This window comes from Dendrobates tinctorius, unplaced genomic scaffold, assembly GCF_039654945.1.
Source record: "Dendrobates tinctorius isolate UK_male_01 unplaced genomic scaffold, ASM3965494v1 ptg000241l, whole genome shotgun sequence".
NCBI lineage: Eukaryota > Metazoa > Chordata > Amphibia > Anura > Dendrobatidae > Dendrobates > Dendrobates tinctorius.
The window spans coordinates 26,221,409-26,241,821 of NW_027361908.1; the positions used below are offsets into that span (position 1 = coordinate 26,221,409).

At 41.9% G+C, this 20,413-nt stretch overlaps 1 protein-coding gene across 3 annotated transcripts in view; it reads right to left on the reverse strand.

The window, feature by feature from the left end:
- Positions 1–20,413, reverse strand: part of CEP290 (centrosomal protein 290) — a 378,885-nt gene that overhangs the window by 52,709 nt on the left and 305,763 nt on the right. For 2 of the 3 annotated variants that reach the window (XM_073556998.1, XM_073556999.1), the window contains 4 exons: positions 17,896–18,019; positions 12,624–13,460; positions 12,300–12,434; positions 10,154–10,240 (listed from right to left, as the gene is read on the reverse strand). In XM_073556998.1, the coding sequence (XP_073413099.1) occupies positions 10,154–10,240; positions 12,300–12,434; positions 12,624–13,460; positions 17,896–18,019 (1,183 nt within the window). The remainder of the gene's footprint in view (positions 1–10,153; positions 10,241–12,299; positions 12,435–12,623; positions 13,461–17,895; positions 18,020–20,413) is intronic. The other variant, XM_073557000.1, reaches the window with a different exon arrangement.

Consider the following 20,413-nt stretch of genomic DNA (forward strand, 5'->3'; position numbering starts at 1 on the left):
TCCACCGCAGTGCCAACACCTTCCGTGCCATGAACAATGTCTCTCGTAAGAAAATTCCCGTATAATGTCCCCATGTCTCATCATCCCACACCCCAAACAGACAAACCAATGGCTCAAGGGGAACAGAAATCTGTGCCAGGGAGGTTAATAACGACGTTACCTCTTTCCAATAGTGTATTATAAATGGACATTGCCAAATCATGTGGATAAAATCTGCATCGGATGTATGGCATCTCAGACACTGCGAAGATTGAAAACGGCCCATCTTAAAGAGTCGAGTCGGAGTCAAATATGATTGGTTTATAATATAAAGTTGTATCATTCTATTGTTAATTGACGGAGACACCTTAGTTGGTGACTCCAGGATTTCCTCCCACTCTTCTCCCTGCGTACCAGGGATGAGCCTTTCCCATTTCCTCCTAACCAAGCATATGGCAGATTCCGTCCCCACAGATAGCATGTGTGTGTACAGAGAGGAGATGAGACCCTGTGGACCCTGTGATTTAAGAATGCCTATCAAGGGTAGAGACGAAATGGCATTATTTATACCGACATGTCTCATGTGCGACTGAAAGGCTGATCTTAATTGCAAATATCGGAAGAATTGTGACCTCGGGACATTGCACTTAACTTGTAATTGTTCAAAAGATAATAATGTGCCACATTCATATATATCCCCCATCGTAGAGACATTGCACTGAGGCCAGAATTCAGCAGATGGGTGGGCAAGCAGTGTCGGAAAATAACTATTATTCCATAAGGGCATTTCAGCTATGATATCACTAAATCCAACCACCCTCTTAATCTGTTGCCACACTAATCTTGCCAGACGAAGCATGGGTAGCAGACATGGAACTTTTACTTTTTCCAACTCCAAAAACCCCAGCGGGCAATCAGCATGTGCGGCATGAAGCAAATGACTCTCAGAATTAGAAATATGATTACCGGGCATCCACTTATTTATAGCTCTTGCCTGCCCCGCCAGAAAATATAGAAAAAAATCTGGTAGCGCTACCCCCCCCTTTTTTGGCCTTTGTAGAGTGAATAGCTTAAGTTTTGGCCTAGTTTCCCCCCCCCCATATGAAAGACGTAATCTGTGAATTCAAATTAGTGAAAAAAGACTTAGGCACCACCACAGCACTATGTTGGAGAAAATAGCTGATCTTAGGGAGTAGTATTTTAATTAACTTAATGCGTCCAGCTACAGACAGCGGGAGTTTGCTCCAAATCGCAAATTTGACTTTAACCATCTCCAGTAATGGATATATATTAAGCTGCAGATCAAGTGTGCTGGATTGGGAAATATGAACACCCAAATATTTAAAATGTGGTACAATAGGCAACAAGGAGAGCGTCCCAAGTCGTGGCATCGGGGCATGAGAAAGAGGCATCAGAGCAGACTTCTCCCAATTTATATACAGGCCGGAATATCTACTGAATTCATTTATAGTGGCAATCACCCCCGTCAATGTCTCCTCCGCTCTATCCATAAATATCATATCGGCGTACAGGCCTATGGTGTCTACCCTATCTGCTATCTCTATACCCATAATATTAGGAGAAGTTCTCATGCGAATTGCCAAAGCCTCTATTGCAAGAGCAAAGAGGGCCGGGGAGAGGGGACACCCTTGAAAAGTCCTCCTGTGCAGAGAAAAGGACTCGGAAGTGGAACCATTTACAACAACACGGGTTTTAGGTTTCATATACAATGTATTGACCCATTTTAAAAACCTATCTCCAAAACCGTATTTCTGCAAGCATGCGTGGAGGAAAGGCCACTCAAGAGAGTCAAAGGCCTTAGCCGCATCAAACGACGCCAATGCCCACCTATAGCTCGGCATCAGGGAACTATATTGAACCACTGATTGAACCAGTCTGATATTAATGGAGGTGCTTTTCCCAGGCATAAAGCCAGTCTGGTCCGGATGTATAAGTTCCAAAATAATTGAATTCAGCCTAGTAGCCAAAATCTTCGTAAAAATTTTGTAATCCACATTTACTAAAGATATGGGGCGATAAGATCCACAGTCCAGAGGGTCCTTCCCTTCTTTCTTAAGCACTATTATATTAGCTTCATAGAAGAACTCCGGCATGACCCCCCCCCCCCCGAAATCCCCCAGAACACCGACAAAAGTGGCGCTAAAATCTCCCGGTATTTCCTGTACAGCTCAATAGGAAACCCATCCGGCCCAGGGGCTTTCCCAGAGGCCATATCCCTCATGGCATCTTCTATCTCTTCCAGAGTGAACTCAGCATCCATAAAGGCCCGCTGAGAGGCACTTAGTGTGGGAAACGTTATAACTGATAACTAGTCTAGACACCCCTGGCTATCAATGTCATTTTTTGAGCTGTACAGTGAGCTATAATAGTCATGGAAACATCCCATTATTTCTTCTGTCGAGGACACCACTGTACCATCTGAGCTGCGGATCTGTAATATTGTGTTAGTTGTATTGTGCTGCCGCACCAAATAGGCCAGAAATTTACTAGACTGGTTCCCTAGTTCAAAGTAGGATTGGCGAGTAAAAAATAATTTACGTTTGGACTTGGAGTCTATATGTTGAGTATATAATCTTTGGGCCGTCAACCACTCCACTCTATTACCACTAGTTTGATCAGATACATAAGTGGCCTCTGAATCTTTCAATCGTTGCTCTATTTTGTCATCCTCCCCCGACGTCACCCGTTTGATGTAGGAGATCGCAGAAGATAGGCAACCCCTCAAGTACGCCTTAAGGGTGTCCCAAAATAAATTAACATTCTGGGGTTCGGGGTGGGAGGACACGAAGACATGTAATTGGTCGGTTGTTCTATCAGGTGACTTAATCAATTTCAGCCAGAAAGGGTTTCATTTCCATGTTATTCTACCCCTTGGCGGGCCATATCTGAGTTTGAGGATGATTGGGCTATGATCTAAAATCCCTCTACTTCCATGTTCAGTACTGTCCACCCACATTGCCAAACCACTAGATCCAAAGATGTAATCTATACGGGATAAGGAACGTCTAGTGGAGGAATGGCAAGTATACTCTTTTGTTTCTGGGTGACGTGTTCTCCATAGGTCTAACCATCCACTACCCTCTATAAACTGAGACAATTGGGATGTAGCTGCTGCCGGGGTCCCACCCTGTGTCCCGTCATCTAGTCTCAACCTGTCGAGGCAATTATTCATCACCAGATTAAAGTCTCCCATGCAAATGACATCCGCATCTGGTAATTCAAAGCAAAACTCAATGCTTTCTGAAGAATTGACGTACCCGCTGGAGGGGGATTATAAACACACAAAATAACATTTCTTAGAGTTGATCAGAGCATACACAAATATGAAGCGCCCTTCAGAATCTCTCCGGGCCTCCCGGACCACCCATCTAACGTCCTTGTGTATTAGTAATGAGACCCCCCTGGAGTAGCTGGTGTGAAATGCGTGTATAGACCACTGAACCCACAGTTTTTGTACAGTCCGAGCTGTATCTCTGGTCAAGTGTGTTTCGACCAGAGCCACAATGTGAGGGTGATAGTGCCTAATTTGTGAAAATACTAAAACCTTTTTTCGGGGGGGGGGGGGGGGGGGTCTTGATACCCCTCACATTCCATGTCATGTATATTAAATCAGAACCCATCTCCACTTATCTGGACATGTTGCGCATCGGCGCCAAAGTAGAACTTAGAGACACCACATAAATAGCAAAATTTCCATTGGCTGCAACTTCTACCGAAATAACACTTAAAGCTAAAACTAAAGCTTTTGAAGAGAAAACAAAATATAGACTTAGTAACATAGGAGAAAAGTCCCGCTCCCCTATCAGAAAACAAATAAGGGGATACCATCACTAAACGTAGTGTCTGGTAATGTAGATATCTGGGTGCCCGCCAGGAGAGCTCCGACTAGGCCTGCAGTAAAAGGATCCGGATGAAGTATACCCTCTAGGATTCCTTTGCAGGAGATCCTTTATGGGACCGCAGCCACTCGGTAGCCTCCACCGGATCCGTGAAAAAAGCAGAGGAGCCCCCGTGGACAACCAGAAGCCGAGCCGGATAGACCATGGAGTATACAATGTTCTTTTCCCTGAGCCGCTTCTTGATGTCGATGAATTGCGCACGTTGCTTCTGGAGTTCCATGGAGAAATCCGGGAAAATTGAGATCACGGCATTATTGAACTTGATAGGGCTCTTTTGTCGTGCGAGGCGCAGAATGGCGTCTCTATCTTTACAGTTGAGGAGACGTGCCAGGAAGGGTCTAGGTGGGGCTCCCGGAGGCAAAGGCTTGGTGGGGACCCTGTGGGCTCTCTCAATGGCGAACACCGAGGAGAATTCATCTCCCAGAGAGGTCTTAAGCCAGCCTTCTAAGAATTGCTCAGGTTGCTGACCTTCAGAGCGTTCAGGCAGACCGATGATACGGATGTTATTTCACCGCATTCTGTTTTCTAGGTAGTCTGCCTTTTGCCTCCAGGCGTTCATAGATCCCGCTACCTTGGTTAACTTAGCCTCCAATGGCGTAATGGTGTCTTCCACCTGGGACACTCTAGTCTCCACCTCCGTGATGCGCCCTCTCATGGCCTGCATATCGTGACGGAGTCTCCCCACCTCAATGTAGACATCCTCTATTTTCTCCGTCAGAGATGTCCTAGTGAGGGAGATAAACAGGAATCTGAACAGCTGATGCAGGCTAAGGGTCATTTCCTCCTGTTCGACCTCCTCTCCACTCCCTGAGGGACGATTTTTACGCTGAGATTGTGGGGGGGGGGGGGGCGGTTCGTAGAGTGCGTGTACTCTCAGAGGGGGTCAGGCCTGGCAAATTCCTTCAATTTTTCTGCTGCCATCGATCCCTTAGATCGGTTCATGATTAAGAGCCGTGAAATACCCCGGTATAGCTGAAGTTGTACAGTCTATAAATCTTCCCGTTGCAGTTATATATGCACAGTGGGGACCACACTCATTAATTGCAGCCTGAGAGCAGAGTCTGTGTGAATGAAGGCAGAATGTCACCAAGGCTCCTATGGCAGAGGGGGAGGGATATCCACCCTCAGAGATAGTCGAAATGGGAGGGGGAGCAGTGTAACAGTACTATCAGGCCAGCAGTTCAGTTGGGAAAGAGGGAATCATGCAGGGCCCGTCTTTGAGGGCACTCACTGCACTCCTCTTGGATCCAGCAGGATGTGGATCGCTGCCCCGCAGCGCTGGAGACTGGACGTCACGCTCCCTCTGATAGAGCGTGCTCCCCACAGGCCCGCTGTCCACCCCCGTCATCCAAGGCTCCCACTCACCGGAGCCATTCTGCGCCTCTCCTCAGAGCTCCCGGGGGGTCCCGACACCAGCGGGCACCAAGCGCTGCCACGTCCTGTGCTCAATACAGGCGGTAAGTGCAGGATATACTGAGGATTAATGGGAGCTCCCGCAGCGTGCGTCCTTCTCTCACCGCTGCATAGCCACGCCCCCAAGTCCTCCAGTTTTTACTATGCTAAGTACATTTTACGTTCTGTCATTGGTGACACCACAATAAGACATTTATTTATTTTACTCACTCATATAGAACCATCATATGCCACAGTGCTTTGCAGATACTGCCCCCGTTGGGGCTCACAATCTAATTTCCCTATCAATATGTATTTGGGGTGCTGGAGGAAACCGGAGAACCTGGAGGAAACCCACGCAAACACGGGGAGAACATACATACATTCCTGGCAGATGTTGTCATTGGTGGGACTTGAACCCAGGCCCCCAGCACTGATTCGTACCAGCGTGCTGCCCTTATTTAAGAGAAGTTCCCAAAAATGGGGAAAAATCTAAATGAGTGCACAAACTCCTGGTTCTCATAGAAAATGGAATTGGATATAGAAAATGTTATCCTTACTTGTGGAGGGATTACTCTACTGGAAAACCATTTTCTCAGCAAAGTTAAAGAGACATATTATCCACAACCATAAAATAGTTCATAACAAAGAGAATGACTAAATAAAACTGAAATTCTTGATATTCTCCTTGTTAGAATGATGACCATCAGGAAGGTCATACTTCAAGGGGTATTCCCATCTCCAAGATTCTGTCACAATATGTAGTAGTAATGATAATAATATTAGCAAATACCTCCAATTAGAAATGTAGTATAGTTTCTGATTCACCATATCTTTCCCCATGTGCAGGCATTACCGGACCGTAGGTATCCATGGTTACGATCATTATCAACTAGGCAACTAACCGTCACTATATCAGTGGTCGTAACCATGAATACCTAAGGTCTTGCAAAGCCTGCACATGAGGAAAGAAACATGGCGAATCAGAAAAATTATACTGCATTTCTAATTGGAGGCATTTGCATTTACAGATGAGCGAACGTGCTCGAATAATGTCTTGTCCTACTACATAGGAATACCCCTTTAAGGTCAGAAGGCACAGAAAAAAAAATTGAACTATAGCCAACAGAGTGACTTGACTACATAGCATCAAGAATAACAGAATCCTACATGTAGAAACCCCTAGATCCTTCCCTGCTGGGAGATAGGCACTTATGGCCTAATGAGAAGAGGGTAATGAATGAGCATAGACAGCCAAAAACTTTGAGCCAAAAGAAACTTGAGACCACGTTAGGTTCAAGCTTGTATGAACGAATGAGAGTTCCCTCAAAGGAAAGAAATACAGGGACACGATACATAAAAGGGATGTTTTATTTGCCATAATTTTGGACTTAAAGGGAACCTGTCACCAGGTTTGCCCAATATGAGATCCAGCCACCACCTTTCAGGTCAGAGCTGACATACAGCATTTAAAAATGCTGTATATCTGCCCCCAACCCAACCTGTAAGATAAGAAAAAGAACTATTATATTTACCTGCGGGGCCGTCCAGTCAGAGGGGTGTCAATGTTCTTGGTCCGACGCCTGCCATCTGCTTACAATCGCCACTCTTCTTCTTGCTTTGTGTGGATGACGCCGGGTCCCCAGCTTCACCCTCCTGTGCAGATATACTTCTCTGCCCTGTTGAGGGCTGGGCTTAACAATGTACTGCAGTGGGCATGCATAGGGGCTCTGTGACCTTTCTCGGCACCTGCACACTGCAGTACTTTACTCTGCCCTCAACAGGACAGAGAAGTACGCCTGCACAGAAGTGTGATGCCAGGGACCTTGTGAGGATGATGCAGGCACGAGTCATCCCCACAAAGCAAGAAGGAGGTCGGCAACCCAAGAAGAAGGGAGGCGTCGGTTCAAGAATATTGACACCCCTTGGATCGCCCCGCAGATGAGTATAATAAAGTTCTTTTTCTTCTCTTACACGTCGGGTTGGGGGCTTACCTACAGCATTATAGAATGCTGTAGACAAGCCCTGAAAGGTGATGGCCGTATCTCATATCGGCCAAACCTGGCGACAGCTTCGCTTTAAGAACACCCTCTGACAACCAAGGAAAGGTTAAGATTATGGTTACCTAGCAGTATAAATATAAACAGAAAGTATATTAATGGAAAGTAAAGTTTTGATAAAGGTGTCTAACTCACAAACCCTTGAGTCTTTATTGCTTTCTGCCTCCTGTTACATGGGTGGCAAGCTGTAGAGTTATTCCGCTATATCTTGGATGTTGTCCAGTAAGAGATTCAGTAGCCCGCTCCGTAATACAGTTACTACAACTACTCAAGCCTGCTTTGCAGAAAAGTATAGCACATCATCCAACTACTGCTACATGCAATATGTGGTCTATAAATGGTTGTTCACATGTAGCGGGAGTCCTGGCCTATGCACGTGTCATCATTATGGGTGACCGGTATAGTGAGTTTGGTAAATGGTTACTGGTAATAGCAGTGCTGGGGTCCTGGGTACAAATCCCACCAAGAACTTCATCTCAGAGGAATTTGTAGGTTCTCCCCGTGTTTGTGTTGGTTTCCCTTGAATACTCTGATTTCCTCCCACACTCTAAAGACATACTGAATTTAGATTGTGAGCCCCAATGGGCACAGCGATGATAATACTGTAAAGTGCTACAGAATATGATGGAGCTATATAAGCAAACCTAAATAAATAAGACAGAGTATGTGTTGGAAGAATGGTATGAGATCTACAAGGAAAATGCAAAAATTAAGAGGGATCATGGGCCACATATCAGGAACAAGGACATGGCGAAAATTGTTGTTCAGAGTCACATTAGTAAACATTATTATGAGGCATAATAGATTTATTACTGAAAAAAAACATCCTGGCCAACCCCTTAACATTTACAAACTCTAAATATAAGGATAAGGAGCAACACGCGGGTACTTCTCTCCTCGGAAGACTTCCCACCAATAGGAGTCCCCTATGTTTCAACTCAGATGAACTGTCAAGTTTCCTTTCAGTAAGGAGGAGGGAAGCGTCCAGGAGAGCTATAGCCTGCAGACTTTATCCCGAGATTGTGTGTCCTCCGATGATTTAGGCATACAATAGCTATTGTATCAGCAGATGAAGATTATTATCAGAAAGGTTCATTTTCTTGCATTAATCATAAATGTATTGATCTAAAAAGCTGCAGAGAACAAGCCTGCTATGTATGTGGGAGGCAGACACATCGATGCAAAAGCTAGTGAGGCTTTTCTTTATTGCAATGTTCATAAATTATTGAAATTGTTATTGTCAATAATCTTTCCTCACTGTGGGATGTTTTATAAAGTATGAGATGAAGTTTTTCATATTATTAAAGGTAGAATAGTACAGAAATCTCAGAACATGCCACATTAGGCCCAATAAACAATAAAAATAAATTATTTGTGCAATATATTTTTCTTATGAGGCTTAGTTCACTACACTTTGTGGACAGTTTATTAAGCCCAGGTATTCCATACTGTGTTGGGCCTGGTGTAACTGTCAATATATATATATTTTTTTAACTCATTCCCAACATATGTTGGGTCCCCATCTTTATGCATGCCCAGGAGCTGAGACTGCATCTCTCCCGCTGGATGCTCGTGATGCTACACAGCCAGAATCGGCCTCTAAAAGGAGTGAGTGGAGCTGGACTCTGCTCGCTGCTTTAAACTCTTTAAATGCCACCGTCAATCTCTGACCGCGACATTAAAATCCTGTGGTCCGAGGTACATTGTGTGCCACAAGCCCATTAGCACCCTGCAATCACATTGCCATGAAAACTGGGAGTCTGCTGGACAACTTGCCATGACGGTATCCTGCCTATGGCTGGCACCGATAGGAGACCGCGATTTTAATTACAGACTGCAGTACTTTGGTATTATAGAATACAGTGTAAGCAAGCGGTGGATCGCAGGTCAAATTCCACTAAGGATATTGAAAACTAAGGTAAAAATATGACTATAATATATTAAATATTATTAAAAATACAGAGAATAACTAAAAATATAAAAACTCAATTCATACTTCTTTTCCCTTATTTTTTTAAAAAAAACATATGTGGTATTGCTTTTTCCATAAAAGTCCAAACTAATTATAAAATTAATTATACTGATCGGTAAATGCAGTAAACCCCAAAAAATGGGCCTTGGATGGAGAGAAAGACATGAAAAAACAGTACAGCTCCATAGCATTGTGCTCCATTCCCTGCACAGCGTTGGTTCATTGACCCTTCATTCACAAACTATGTGTTATACAAAGAGAGGAGGCCATTGGCAGGCAAAGAGTACAGCATGCCGCTGAGGAGCTGTAAGTGCATCCTCATGCCCCTATGCACTTCTAGATTCATGTACGGTATATATAACTTCAAAACTCAATTTGTCACTGCTGGAGCAGCACTTTCAGATCAATAAAGGGATCAACTTACTTCTCTTTTAAAAGGGCTATACAGTAAGAAACATTAATTCACTCCCATCTTCCCCCAAACCATTTGACAGGTTCCCTTTAAGAATAGATTATTTGGTGTGATAGTAATTGGGTCGTGTGTTAATGACCTGATTATACTAATCAGTCAGCAGCATGGTGGCTCAGTGGTTAGCACTGTAGTTTTGCAGCACAAAAACAACAACAACTGCAAAAAGTTTGTTTCTTCTCCACATGTTTGTTTTACCTCCGGGTTCTCTTGTTTCCTCCCAAAGACATACTGATAGGGAATTTCTTTGTAAAACGCTGCAGAATTTGATGGGGCCATATAAGCGAAAAAATAAATGCTTTCTGTAAACGGAAGGGACCAATACTTGTTTCAGAGAATTATACACGTCATCGGCACTCACCCCTCTGACATTTCCAAGTTTACGTTCTGCCTCCAGTTTATCTTTCTTGAGAAGATCACACATTTCTTTTAAGTTGGCTATTTGATCCTAAAAGCGGAATATGTACAGACACTGTGTCAGAATAATGTGCAGCAAGTTTGTATTTTAAATCTGCAGCATGTCAATTCTTCCAGCGTTTTTGCAGTGTTTTTTCTCCCATAGAAAGCAATAAGTGCAAAAGAGTACCAAAAAACCCAACCAAACATGCACATATAGGGATGTCACCGTCCGCGGGCGGAGAGAAGCCGCCGGGGTCCGCTTATATAACTAGTGCACAGTGCTGCTCGGTCCCCGGCAGCTATTAAGAAAGTATGCTTTTCTCAAACATACACTCTGTGATCATGCGGCCACTGGCTGATATATGTTGCCCATGGTTTAGGCAGCATGTATCACATGCCAGGTTCCCTTTAAACTGGGTTGGTCACCAGATTTCACAATACTAACATCACTTAGACCTGATAATGATTCAATATTTTTAATACTCACTTTGAAAAATTCATGACAGAATGGCTGCATACTAGACCTCTTAGACCTGATGAGGCTAGTATACTTAATTTGAAAATTCAAGTCAGAATGGCTGTATAACCCTTTATGAGAGTTTATCTCTGGGATTCAGACAGACTCTTGCATCTATCACCCAGCCACTGACGTTTCTGGATTGTGAGTTATGGGGAAAGCAAAAGAATTGTCAACGGATCTATGGAAAAAGGTAGTTGAACTGTATAAAACAGGAAAGGGATATAAAAAGATAGCCAAGGAGTTGATAATGCCAGTCAGCAGCGTTCAATCTGTGATTAACAAATGGAAATCAGGGGCTCTGTAAAAACAAAACCGCGGTCAGGTAGACCAACAAAAATTTCACCCACAACTGCCAGGAAAATTGTTTGGGATGCAAAGAAAAACCCACAAATAACATCAGCTGTCATTGGCTACAGCAGAACAAAGTGAAGGTTCTGGAGTGGCCATCTCAGTCTCCTGACCTCAATATCAATGAGCCACTCTGGGGGAATCTCAAGCGCTCAGTTCATGCCAGACAGTCCAGGAATTTACGGGAACTGGAGGCTTTTTGCCAAGAAGAATGGGCAGATTTACCATCTGAGAAAATAAAGAACCTCATCAAAAACTACCACAAAAGACTTAAAACAGTCATTGATATTAGAGGGGGCAATACACGGTATTAAGAAATGGGGTATGTGAACTTTTGATCAGAGTCATTTGGATGTTTTGGGTTGTCATTATGATTTAAAAAGAGAAGACACAGTAGTTTGACAATAAATGGCTTCACCCAACCACTAACCATGAGTGGAGAAAAAGGTTTGGTATCATTCATATTCTCTGAAAAAAAGGAAAGAAAGCAAAAATTCTACTGGGGTATGTAAACTTTTGAGCACAAATGTATATACACATATACATATATAGAGCGGGTAAAGTAAGTATTAAACATGTCACCAATTTTCTAAGTACCATACTTTTCGGATTTTTACCTCAAAATTTGGGAGGAAAATGGGGGTGCGTCTTATAATACGAATGTAGCTTTACTGGTAGAGGCGGATGCAGTGGAGCAGGGACACAGGAGGCAGGGTCGCTGCTGCAGGAGGTGTCTTTTATACTGATAACAAGTACAAACAGGTGCCATTACTACAGGTAATGAGTGAAGGACAGAGGAGCCTCTTAAAGAAGAAGTTACAGGTCTGTGAGAGCCAGAAATCTTGAATGTTTTTAGGTGACCAAATACTTATTTTCCACCATAATTTACAAAATAAATCTTGACAAATCAAACAAGGTGATTTTCTGGATTTGTTTTCTCATTTTGACTCTCATAATTGTGGTCTACCTATGAGGTCAATTACAGGCCTCTCTCATCTTTTTAAGTGGGAGAACTTGCACAATTGGTGGCTGACTAAATACTTTTTTCTCCACTGTATATATGGATTTTCACAGTAATTACAACAGCCTCATCGAGTCTAAAATGTCATGTACCGGAATAGTACTATGAAATCTGGTGATAGATCGACTTCAGATATACAAAAAAGGGTTGAAAGAAATAAAATCATGCAAGTATAAACATGAATACACTTCATTCACAAACGTAAAAGAACCATTATACCTTTAAACGTGGCAAGTCTTTATTAGCCTGCTCCAATTGAAACTGTAGCTCAATATTTTCAGCCGATAGTCTCAAATTCTCTTTCTGTAGTTCCATTTCTCTGCTAGTTGGATCCTCTGATCCAACACCAAATGTCTAGTAGGAAATAAAAAAAACATTTTACAGTAATGCATTGGATTTGAGATATGTTACGGACAAACCTAGTAGAGCGTTGCTAAAGTCCTACCTACTGCTAAAGGATACACTAAGGAAGCAAACTACTTTTTTTTTTTAATAAGAAACAGGATAATGTAGGGGAGGTTTGGGTACGTAAGACGCTCACACCTGTAACAGAGGATTTAGGTCTGAACTCAAATCCAATTTAATAGCACAGTCATTTTCAGATATGTCCTTTCCACCCATCTCGCATTTATTTTCCTTAGCGTCCAAGTAAGAATTCTGCTGACCATCAACTGAAGCAGTGGGACATTCGGTATCAGAACTTATGGGGTTTCCATAATTCGGCTCAATCAGCCCTTTCTCCCTCATCCCTCCATTTGAACGCAACCATCCTTCATTGTAATGGTGGCTTTCCTTGGCATCTTGAATTGTATTTGTCCTGCTGGGTTTACTGTATGGTGTTTTAAAGGTATTGTGACAGTCAATGTCTCCAATCTCATCAATAGCTTGGGTGCTTCCAATGGATGCGTCACCCAGCCCTGGGGTGGCTGTTGTACTAACTGGAAGTGATATATCACCCGGTTTCGAAGAGTGTGCCACACTGGCGGACACCGATGCATCACATGATCTTGGTGAAGGTGTATTGCTGGCGGGTGGGGTTGTATCTGGGGTTCTAGGACTTGTTGCATTTTCTGCTCGGCACAGTTCATCGCCCAAATCTGATGCAGTTTCACTTCCAGGTGTGGCATTATTTGGCTCATGTACGGTGGGGCCATGGTTCGGAACGCCCTCATTATCTTCAGCAATGGTTTCTGTGTACTGTGTTGTACAGCAAGTCAACAGTTTCATATGCTCGTCAAGATCATCTTCTAACATCAACGTTTTCTTCTCCTTTGTTCTTTTAAAAAGACTCCTCTTTGTCATAGGAGTTGCTGCATTTTTGGCTTTACTTGCTTTGCTCTCCGAAGAAAAAGTCCTATGTTCTGGATCTTCCTCTGTATTCTGGGGTGTGACATAAATTAACATAGTGCACAAAGAGAAGAGAGATTAAGGAACATGGATATGACAGGACGTTTGCTTCCATCATATTCGCTGCCTGCCATCTACCATGATAATGGTTGGGTTAATGACAGCATGTGATGTGTGGGTTTGTGCGGTGCTGGCTCAGCAATGGCTAATTGCATAGAAAATGATGAGGATCATTGCAGTACGCTCAGTTTGCCTTAATTGTAGGAAGACACATGTTGTCATGTACATAGCTTTTCATTTCATTTTCAGTCATACACATTTTTCTGATAAAAATATCTTGGTGTAAAAATATTTGAGCAGTTTTACTGAAACTACCTAATTTTTAAACTTAAAGGGAATCTATCACCAGGTTTTTCCAGCTAATCTGAGCGCTGTATGATGTAAAGATAGACTCTAATTCCAGTGATGGTTACTTACTGGGCTGCTTAATGTAGTTTTGAGAAAAAGTAAGATTATACCTAGAGGACTAGTAAGCCTGCCGTACAACCCCGCCCCCATCACTGATTGGCAACTTTCTCTGTGCACTGTACATAGGCAGAAAGCTGCCAATCACTGGGTTTGGTACACAAAGATCAGCATTCAGAGAACTGGTAGATCTGCAGATAAAACAGAGATTTTATCAAAATAGCAGCAAAAGGCCCAGTAAGTGATAAATCGTTAGAATCAGGGTCTCGGCCTCTACAGCATGCTGCTCTCAGATGTGGTATCAATAACCTTATAACACATTCCCTTCAGCCCGTTGAACTTCGTGACCAGACCAATTTTTACAATTCTGTCCACTGTTACTTTATGAGGTAATAACTCTGGAACGTTTCAACGGATCCCGGTGATTCTGAGAATATGTTTTCGTGACATATTGGATTTCATGATAGTGGTAACATTTTTTAGATATGACTTGCATTTACTTGTGAAAAAAATGGAGATTTGGCCAAAATGTTGAAAATTTAGCCATTTTCAAACTTTTAATTTTTATGCCCTTAAATCAGAGAGATATGGAACATAAAATAAATAACGTTTGCCACATGTCTACTTTACATCTGCACAATTTTTGAAACATATGTTTATTTGTTAGGAAGTTAGAAGGGTTAAAAGTTGATCAGCGATTTCTCATTTTTCCAACAATTTTTTTTTTCCATCACATTTCATGTGGCTTTGAGGAGTCTATATGGCAGAAAATACCAGGGTATGACACCAGTTTAAATAAAAACTGTACCCCCCTCAAGGTGTTCAAAACCACATTCAAGAAGTTTATTAACCTGTTAGGTGCTTCACAGGAACTAAAGAAATGTGGAAGGAAGAAATTTTTTCCCCAAAAATGTTAGTTTCTTTTTTCCAACTTCACAAGGGTAACAGGAGAAAATAGTCCCCAAATTTTGTTGTACACCGATACACCATATGTTGGGTAAAACCACTGTTTTAGAGCATGGCAGGGCTCAGAAGGGAAGGAGCGCCATTTGACTTCTTGAATGCAAAATTGGCTTCAATTAAGAGCGGATGCTATGTCATGTTTGGAGAGCCCCTGATGTGCCTTGACAGTGGAAATGCCCCAAAAGTGACCCCACTCAAGGAACTTGCCTAGATGTGTCGTGGTCAAGAACAAGGACATCCCTCTTGTCCTTGTAGTTGATTATGAGCAGTTAGAAAATGATGAAGGGTTGTTTTGTGCCAAAAATTGCTGGGCACACAAATTTGTTTGAGCCTCCATAAGGTTTACAAAAAAATCTATTTCTGTGCTGCCGGTGACGTCAAATTTGATTCCTGATTGCATCACAAAATCCGGAATCGATGGCTCATAATCCTAGGGCGGAGAGGTCCATAAGGGTCAGTAACGGTGGGTGATGGTTAGTATTATTTGAGAAAGAGGAGGATGAAAAATAAAGGAAGGTGGGATCCACTCCCTTACTATCAGTGTCAGAGGCAAGGAAAGCGTAAGCCTCCTCCGCTGAATACAGTGATTGGGCAAGCAGGACACTTTCACATATGCGGTGTTTGTTTGGACCCATATTTTATTTAGGTGTGTGTGTTAAACTTTTTTTTATATTTAGAAGAGAAAAAAAGAAAAGAATCTAGAAAGAAAAAGTTAAAAATATAAAAATTTGTTAAAATAAAAAACAAACTTACTAAACGGGCGTCAGTAAAAAAAAAAAAAAATTACTGCGCGGCCTTAACTATCTTACAGTAACCCTGACTATAATCAGTAAAAACTACTGTAGTAGATGCTGATTATTACACTATATATTTTCTGTCCTTAATCTAGTCCTATCAACTAATCTAATTTTTTTTTATTGTTTTTTCACAATCCCCCCCAAAAAAGCAACAACTGTAGGTCGATCCCTGATGTGCGTCAGTAATCAGCACTCGACAGCTGTAGGATGCATGCACGGATGTGATCCTTTTTTTTTTCTGTGCTGACACTAACCCTAACTAAATTCAGTAAAGAATACTGTAGTAGACAGATTACTACGGTATATGTTTACTGTCCTTCATCTAGTCCTATCAACTAATCTAAATTATTTTTTTTTACTCTTTACTATATATCTGACAATAACCCTGACTCAATTCAGTAAACAACAAACACTGTCGTAGGCGCCGATAACTATAGTATGTTTTTACTGTCCCTAATCTAGTCTTATCAAGTAATCTAAAAAATTTTTATTCGATTCTTTTTTCACACACAAATAAAAAACCAACAACATCTGGAGGCCACTGATGTACGTCAGCGCTCGACGGCTGCAGAACGCACGAACGGATGTGGTGCAAAAAGGGGATAAAAAATAGATAAGAAAAAAAAAGTCCTTGCCAAAAGAAAGCGAGCACAGATGCTAATCAGTGATGTGCGTCTGATCCAGGGAAAACAGCAGGGCAGTGATTTGTGTGATGGTGGAAAGGAAGGACAAAAAAATAGGCACAAAAAAGGTAGTGTAAAACAGCAATAACGAGTGCTTGGATCACTGATCAGTTTTCGGCGGCTGCAGGATGCACAAAAAAGAGAAAAACTCCCAAAAAACAAGCAATCAAGTACTGATCAGCACTCTGTGGCAGAAGGGGGGTGAGTAAGGGGAAAAAGGGGGGGTAAAGGGGTGAGAGGGCGATTAAGGTGGATCAGGAACGGATCAGCAATGTCTTCTTTCTTCTTCAGCAGCACGATCGCCAGCAGTGATGGTACAGAATTGAAAAAGTCTGTGGCATCACAAGGCCCAGCACAGCAGAAGTCTCAGTGACTGATCTCCTTAAGTCTGTAAGCCGGAATGAGGAAGTGCAAAGCGGTCACAGAGTTCAGATCACAAATCTGCACTCTGGAGTGATCGGATGATGATGTCGATCTCACCAGAGTCGGCCCTGGTGACGCCGTAGTTGCTAGGCACCAGAATATGATCGCTGCCCCTACAGCACCGATCGTAGGCTGGACATCAAAGTTTCAGGCAACTTTATTGCCTGAAACACTTGAGAAACTCTGTGATTGGCTGTTCAGTTTTGAACAGTCAATCCAGTGATCGTAGTTGCTGGGGGCATCGCCATCCCCTCAGTGCCCTGAGAATCAGCAGGCACCTTAATGTGATCACGATCCCGCATTAAAGATATGACATATCCATAAGTCCTAGGTCGTTAAGTACCTAGCGAACTGGATATGTGGATTTGTGACAGGTTGTGATGCGGTTAAAAGTAAACAGTCTTAAAATGAGTCAATCGTATCATAGCGGCTCAAGTCATTAGATTAATTTGATTCATCTTGAGACACTTTTGCCTAGTTTTACACCACGTAGTAGCTGGCTTACTTTGCTTGAAAAATCTGTGCCATGGCCAAGCCTCCTTTTTATGCAAACCACTCCGCTTCCCTGTTAAGACATACCCCTTTGTCAAGTGTCTAAAATGCATAATCAATGTGGTGCATAGCATGTATGACCATTTTTAACTCTCTACATCTATACTAGTTTTGAAGTGGTCAAAATAACATATCAGGTAAAACAAAAACATACAGTAGCTGCTCAGAGTATGTAAGAACTGTAGTAATGAACTACTAATGAAAACATCAGAGGTGTATAGGGCGCCATAGTCACTTTCCTGTGCTCTGTTCAGCTATTAAAATGGAGTATGGGTCCATTCACTCACCAAGACGTTAGTTCAGTTCTCTACCCTTTAGGAAACTCTAACCTAATGGCAGGCGCGGCTCACTAATAAAACTCTTGCTTATGATGGAGGGATGGATAGATTTACTACCGGCAACTCCTTCACTTTTGACCTAAGTTTGATAAGTCTCCGCATACATTTTTTTCTTAGCAGGTATACACTGACATTATAGTATCCCCCATGCTCTGCCAAAGTAGATGGAAAACACTTAAGAAAACACTTTGAAAAGAGTATCTAAACCATTACAGCAGTTTCAAGTGATATATATCACAGCACTTACAGAAGGCCTTGATGGGTTGTCCCTTGAAAGCTGGTGTTCCAATATCTGGAGCTTTTCTTGCAGATATTGATTTTTTAAGTGCAGTTCATCCACCACAGAATCTCGAGGTAAAGCTTGCTTCGTTCTATAAAAAAAAATATATATACATTTTTCTAAAAATTAATATAACAAGAAAGGGTATCCAAACCGCTGTCAAGGTAGAGAAGATTAGCACTTTCTTCTTTGTAAACCAAAATGATAATTTGTAAATTGGATTGCAGAGAATGGTGAACATAGCGACACATTAAAAAGTTACTTGCGTCTTCATCGAATGGTAGTGTTGGAAAGCGCTGGTAAAAACAATTACTTTTGTAATTTACCATTTGTTATCTACCCCTCCATTTCCCTGATAATTAGAATTGTACTGTTTATAGCTAGTTAACTATTGACTGTTGCCATATAGCAGTAGTGGCCAAGAATGCACAGTGCTTACAAACTCTTACCAATAGAAAGAGCTTGAAAGTAGAGATAAGCAAATTTGTTCGGTTTTTGCCCCCAAATCTGATTCTGACATATTCGAGCCATATTCGAACACTATTCGTGCTGAATATATGTCTTATGATCGGTTCTGAACATATTTGGTAATTTCTACTCCCATTAACTCTAATGGCGTTTGGCAGTGTTCGACGAATATTGCAAAAACAATATTCGAGTCTGATCGTATTCGGAACCGAATCCAAACACTCATCTCTACCTGTAAGCACTGAAGCTGGTGAAAGCGCTTGTGCTCCACTGGAGCTGTTGAGTATCGCTGAAGTGCACCATTAGCTCCGAACCCGGCCACTTGCAGTCCACTGTGCTTCCAAATTCACTGACTGGGGTGGAACAACACAATAAAATATAACTTTTAATGATATTAACTTGATAAAATTATAATAACCGATGATCCGCCATGCTTGTGCGCAGTCTATCCTCCACTATCCTGATGGTTACAGAACCAGTTATAATAGACACTAGTATGAATAAAAATAGAACACTGGGATATCAAGAATAAAAGAATATAAGCATCCAGTGATAAATCCTATGAAGGGTTATTGATACAGAAAAAGGCCTCCCACATTGTATCAACATATCTCATAGATGTATAATGGGCATAAAAAGATAAAGAGAGAACTGCACTTTGCCCTTTATAAGGAAATTGATTATTTATTGATTTAATTTCCTAGAGAGCCCTGATATAAGACTCTGACTAAATGAGAAACCATCAGCCTAATAAAGTGCATTGACTATTGCACAATTTCCATGCGATGTACTGTGGCCAGACTGAAGCTGCCACCCAGTGCCATCAGCTTACATTTATATAAAACTGCTCCGCCCAATACCTCCTTTAATATACAAAAGCGGAGACAGGATATCACATTTATGGAGAGATCACCTCCATTCGCATCCACTTATTTCACATGACTCCCCAGAAGCATAAAGGGACGGATAAATCTAAAGACTAACACTGGTGTTGGACTGTGATGATACAGTCCTTAGCTGTTGCCTTGACGCGTTTTGCCCGTTACTGTGATGACTGGGCACATCAGGAGGCTATTTTTCTATGATGTGTGCTAGATATAATCACACATGAGCATCATACTCCCGGCCACGATATGAGCCGCTAATCGGTTATTATATTTTTATCATGTTTATCATTAAAAGTGATATTTCATTGTGTTATTCCACCACAGTCAGTGAATTTTGTTTAAATCGGTGGTATAGTTAGAGTTTACCGGGTCCTCAATGAGTGATACCACTGTGCTTCCAATGCTTCGGAGGCAAACCGGTCTCATATAGCGGCATCGAGAGCACGCAGTTCAGGCCAACAGCTCAATGATTCCACTGGTCCAAACTGTCAATCAAGTTAGAGAGCACTGCCCCCAGGAATCATGATGGCAGCTTGCTGGGTAGAGGTCTGCCCTTCAACAGACAACGTGGAACCAACTTTTATAGAGAATTTTCACCCAAAATGTTTTAATAGTTATATATATTCCTAATAAATATCCAAACCCTAGTCATTATTGTGTTTTATTTCCAGACAGGTTTTTCGTTTTTGTTCAATACCTTCATGAACATCAACCATATATAAAATGTAAAAAAAGAAAACCTACGTCTACATTTGAAACATTGTAATCCTACTTGAGCATTATTTTTCTTCACCCTCTGCTACAAGGTTAACAATAACATATTTCTCTGCCTGTCTGCAGAGGTTAGGCCTTCCCAACCAAATAATTACATTGTGCATCCATTTGTAATGTCTCTAATTATCTTGAGAGTCTCCAGTACCCTCTATTCTTCAGACATTAACCTGGCAAATTAATTCCATTGATGCAGTCAAGCTGTAATTCCTAAACCAATTACAAGGAGAAAGCCACATTTTTTTTTACAATGTGTATAATGTGTGCAGTGACTTCATGGGAGGGTCAAAAATCTCACGCTTAATTCACTGTCCGTTTTAGATTGAAAATACACACACTAGGGATATTATGGTATATTA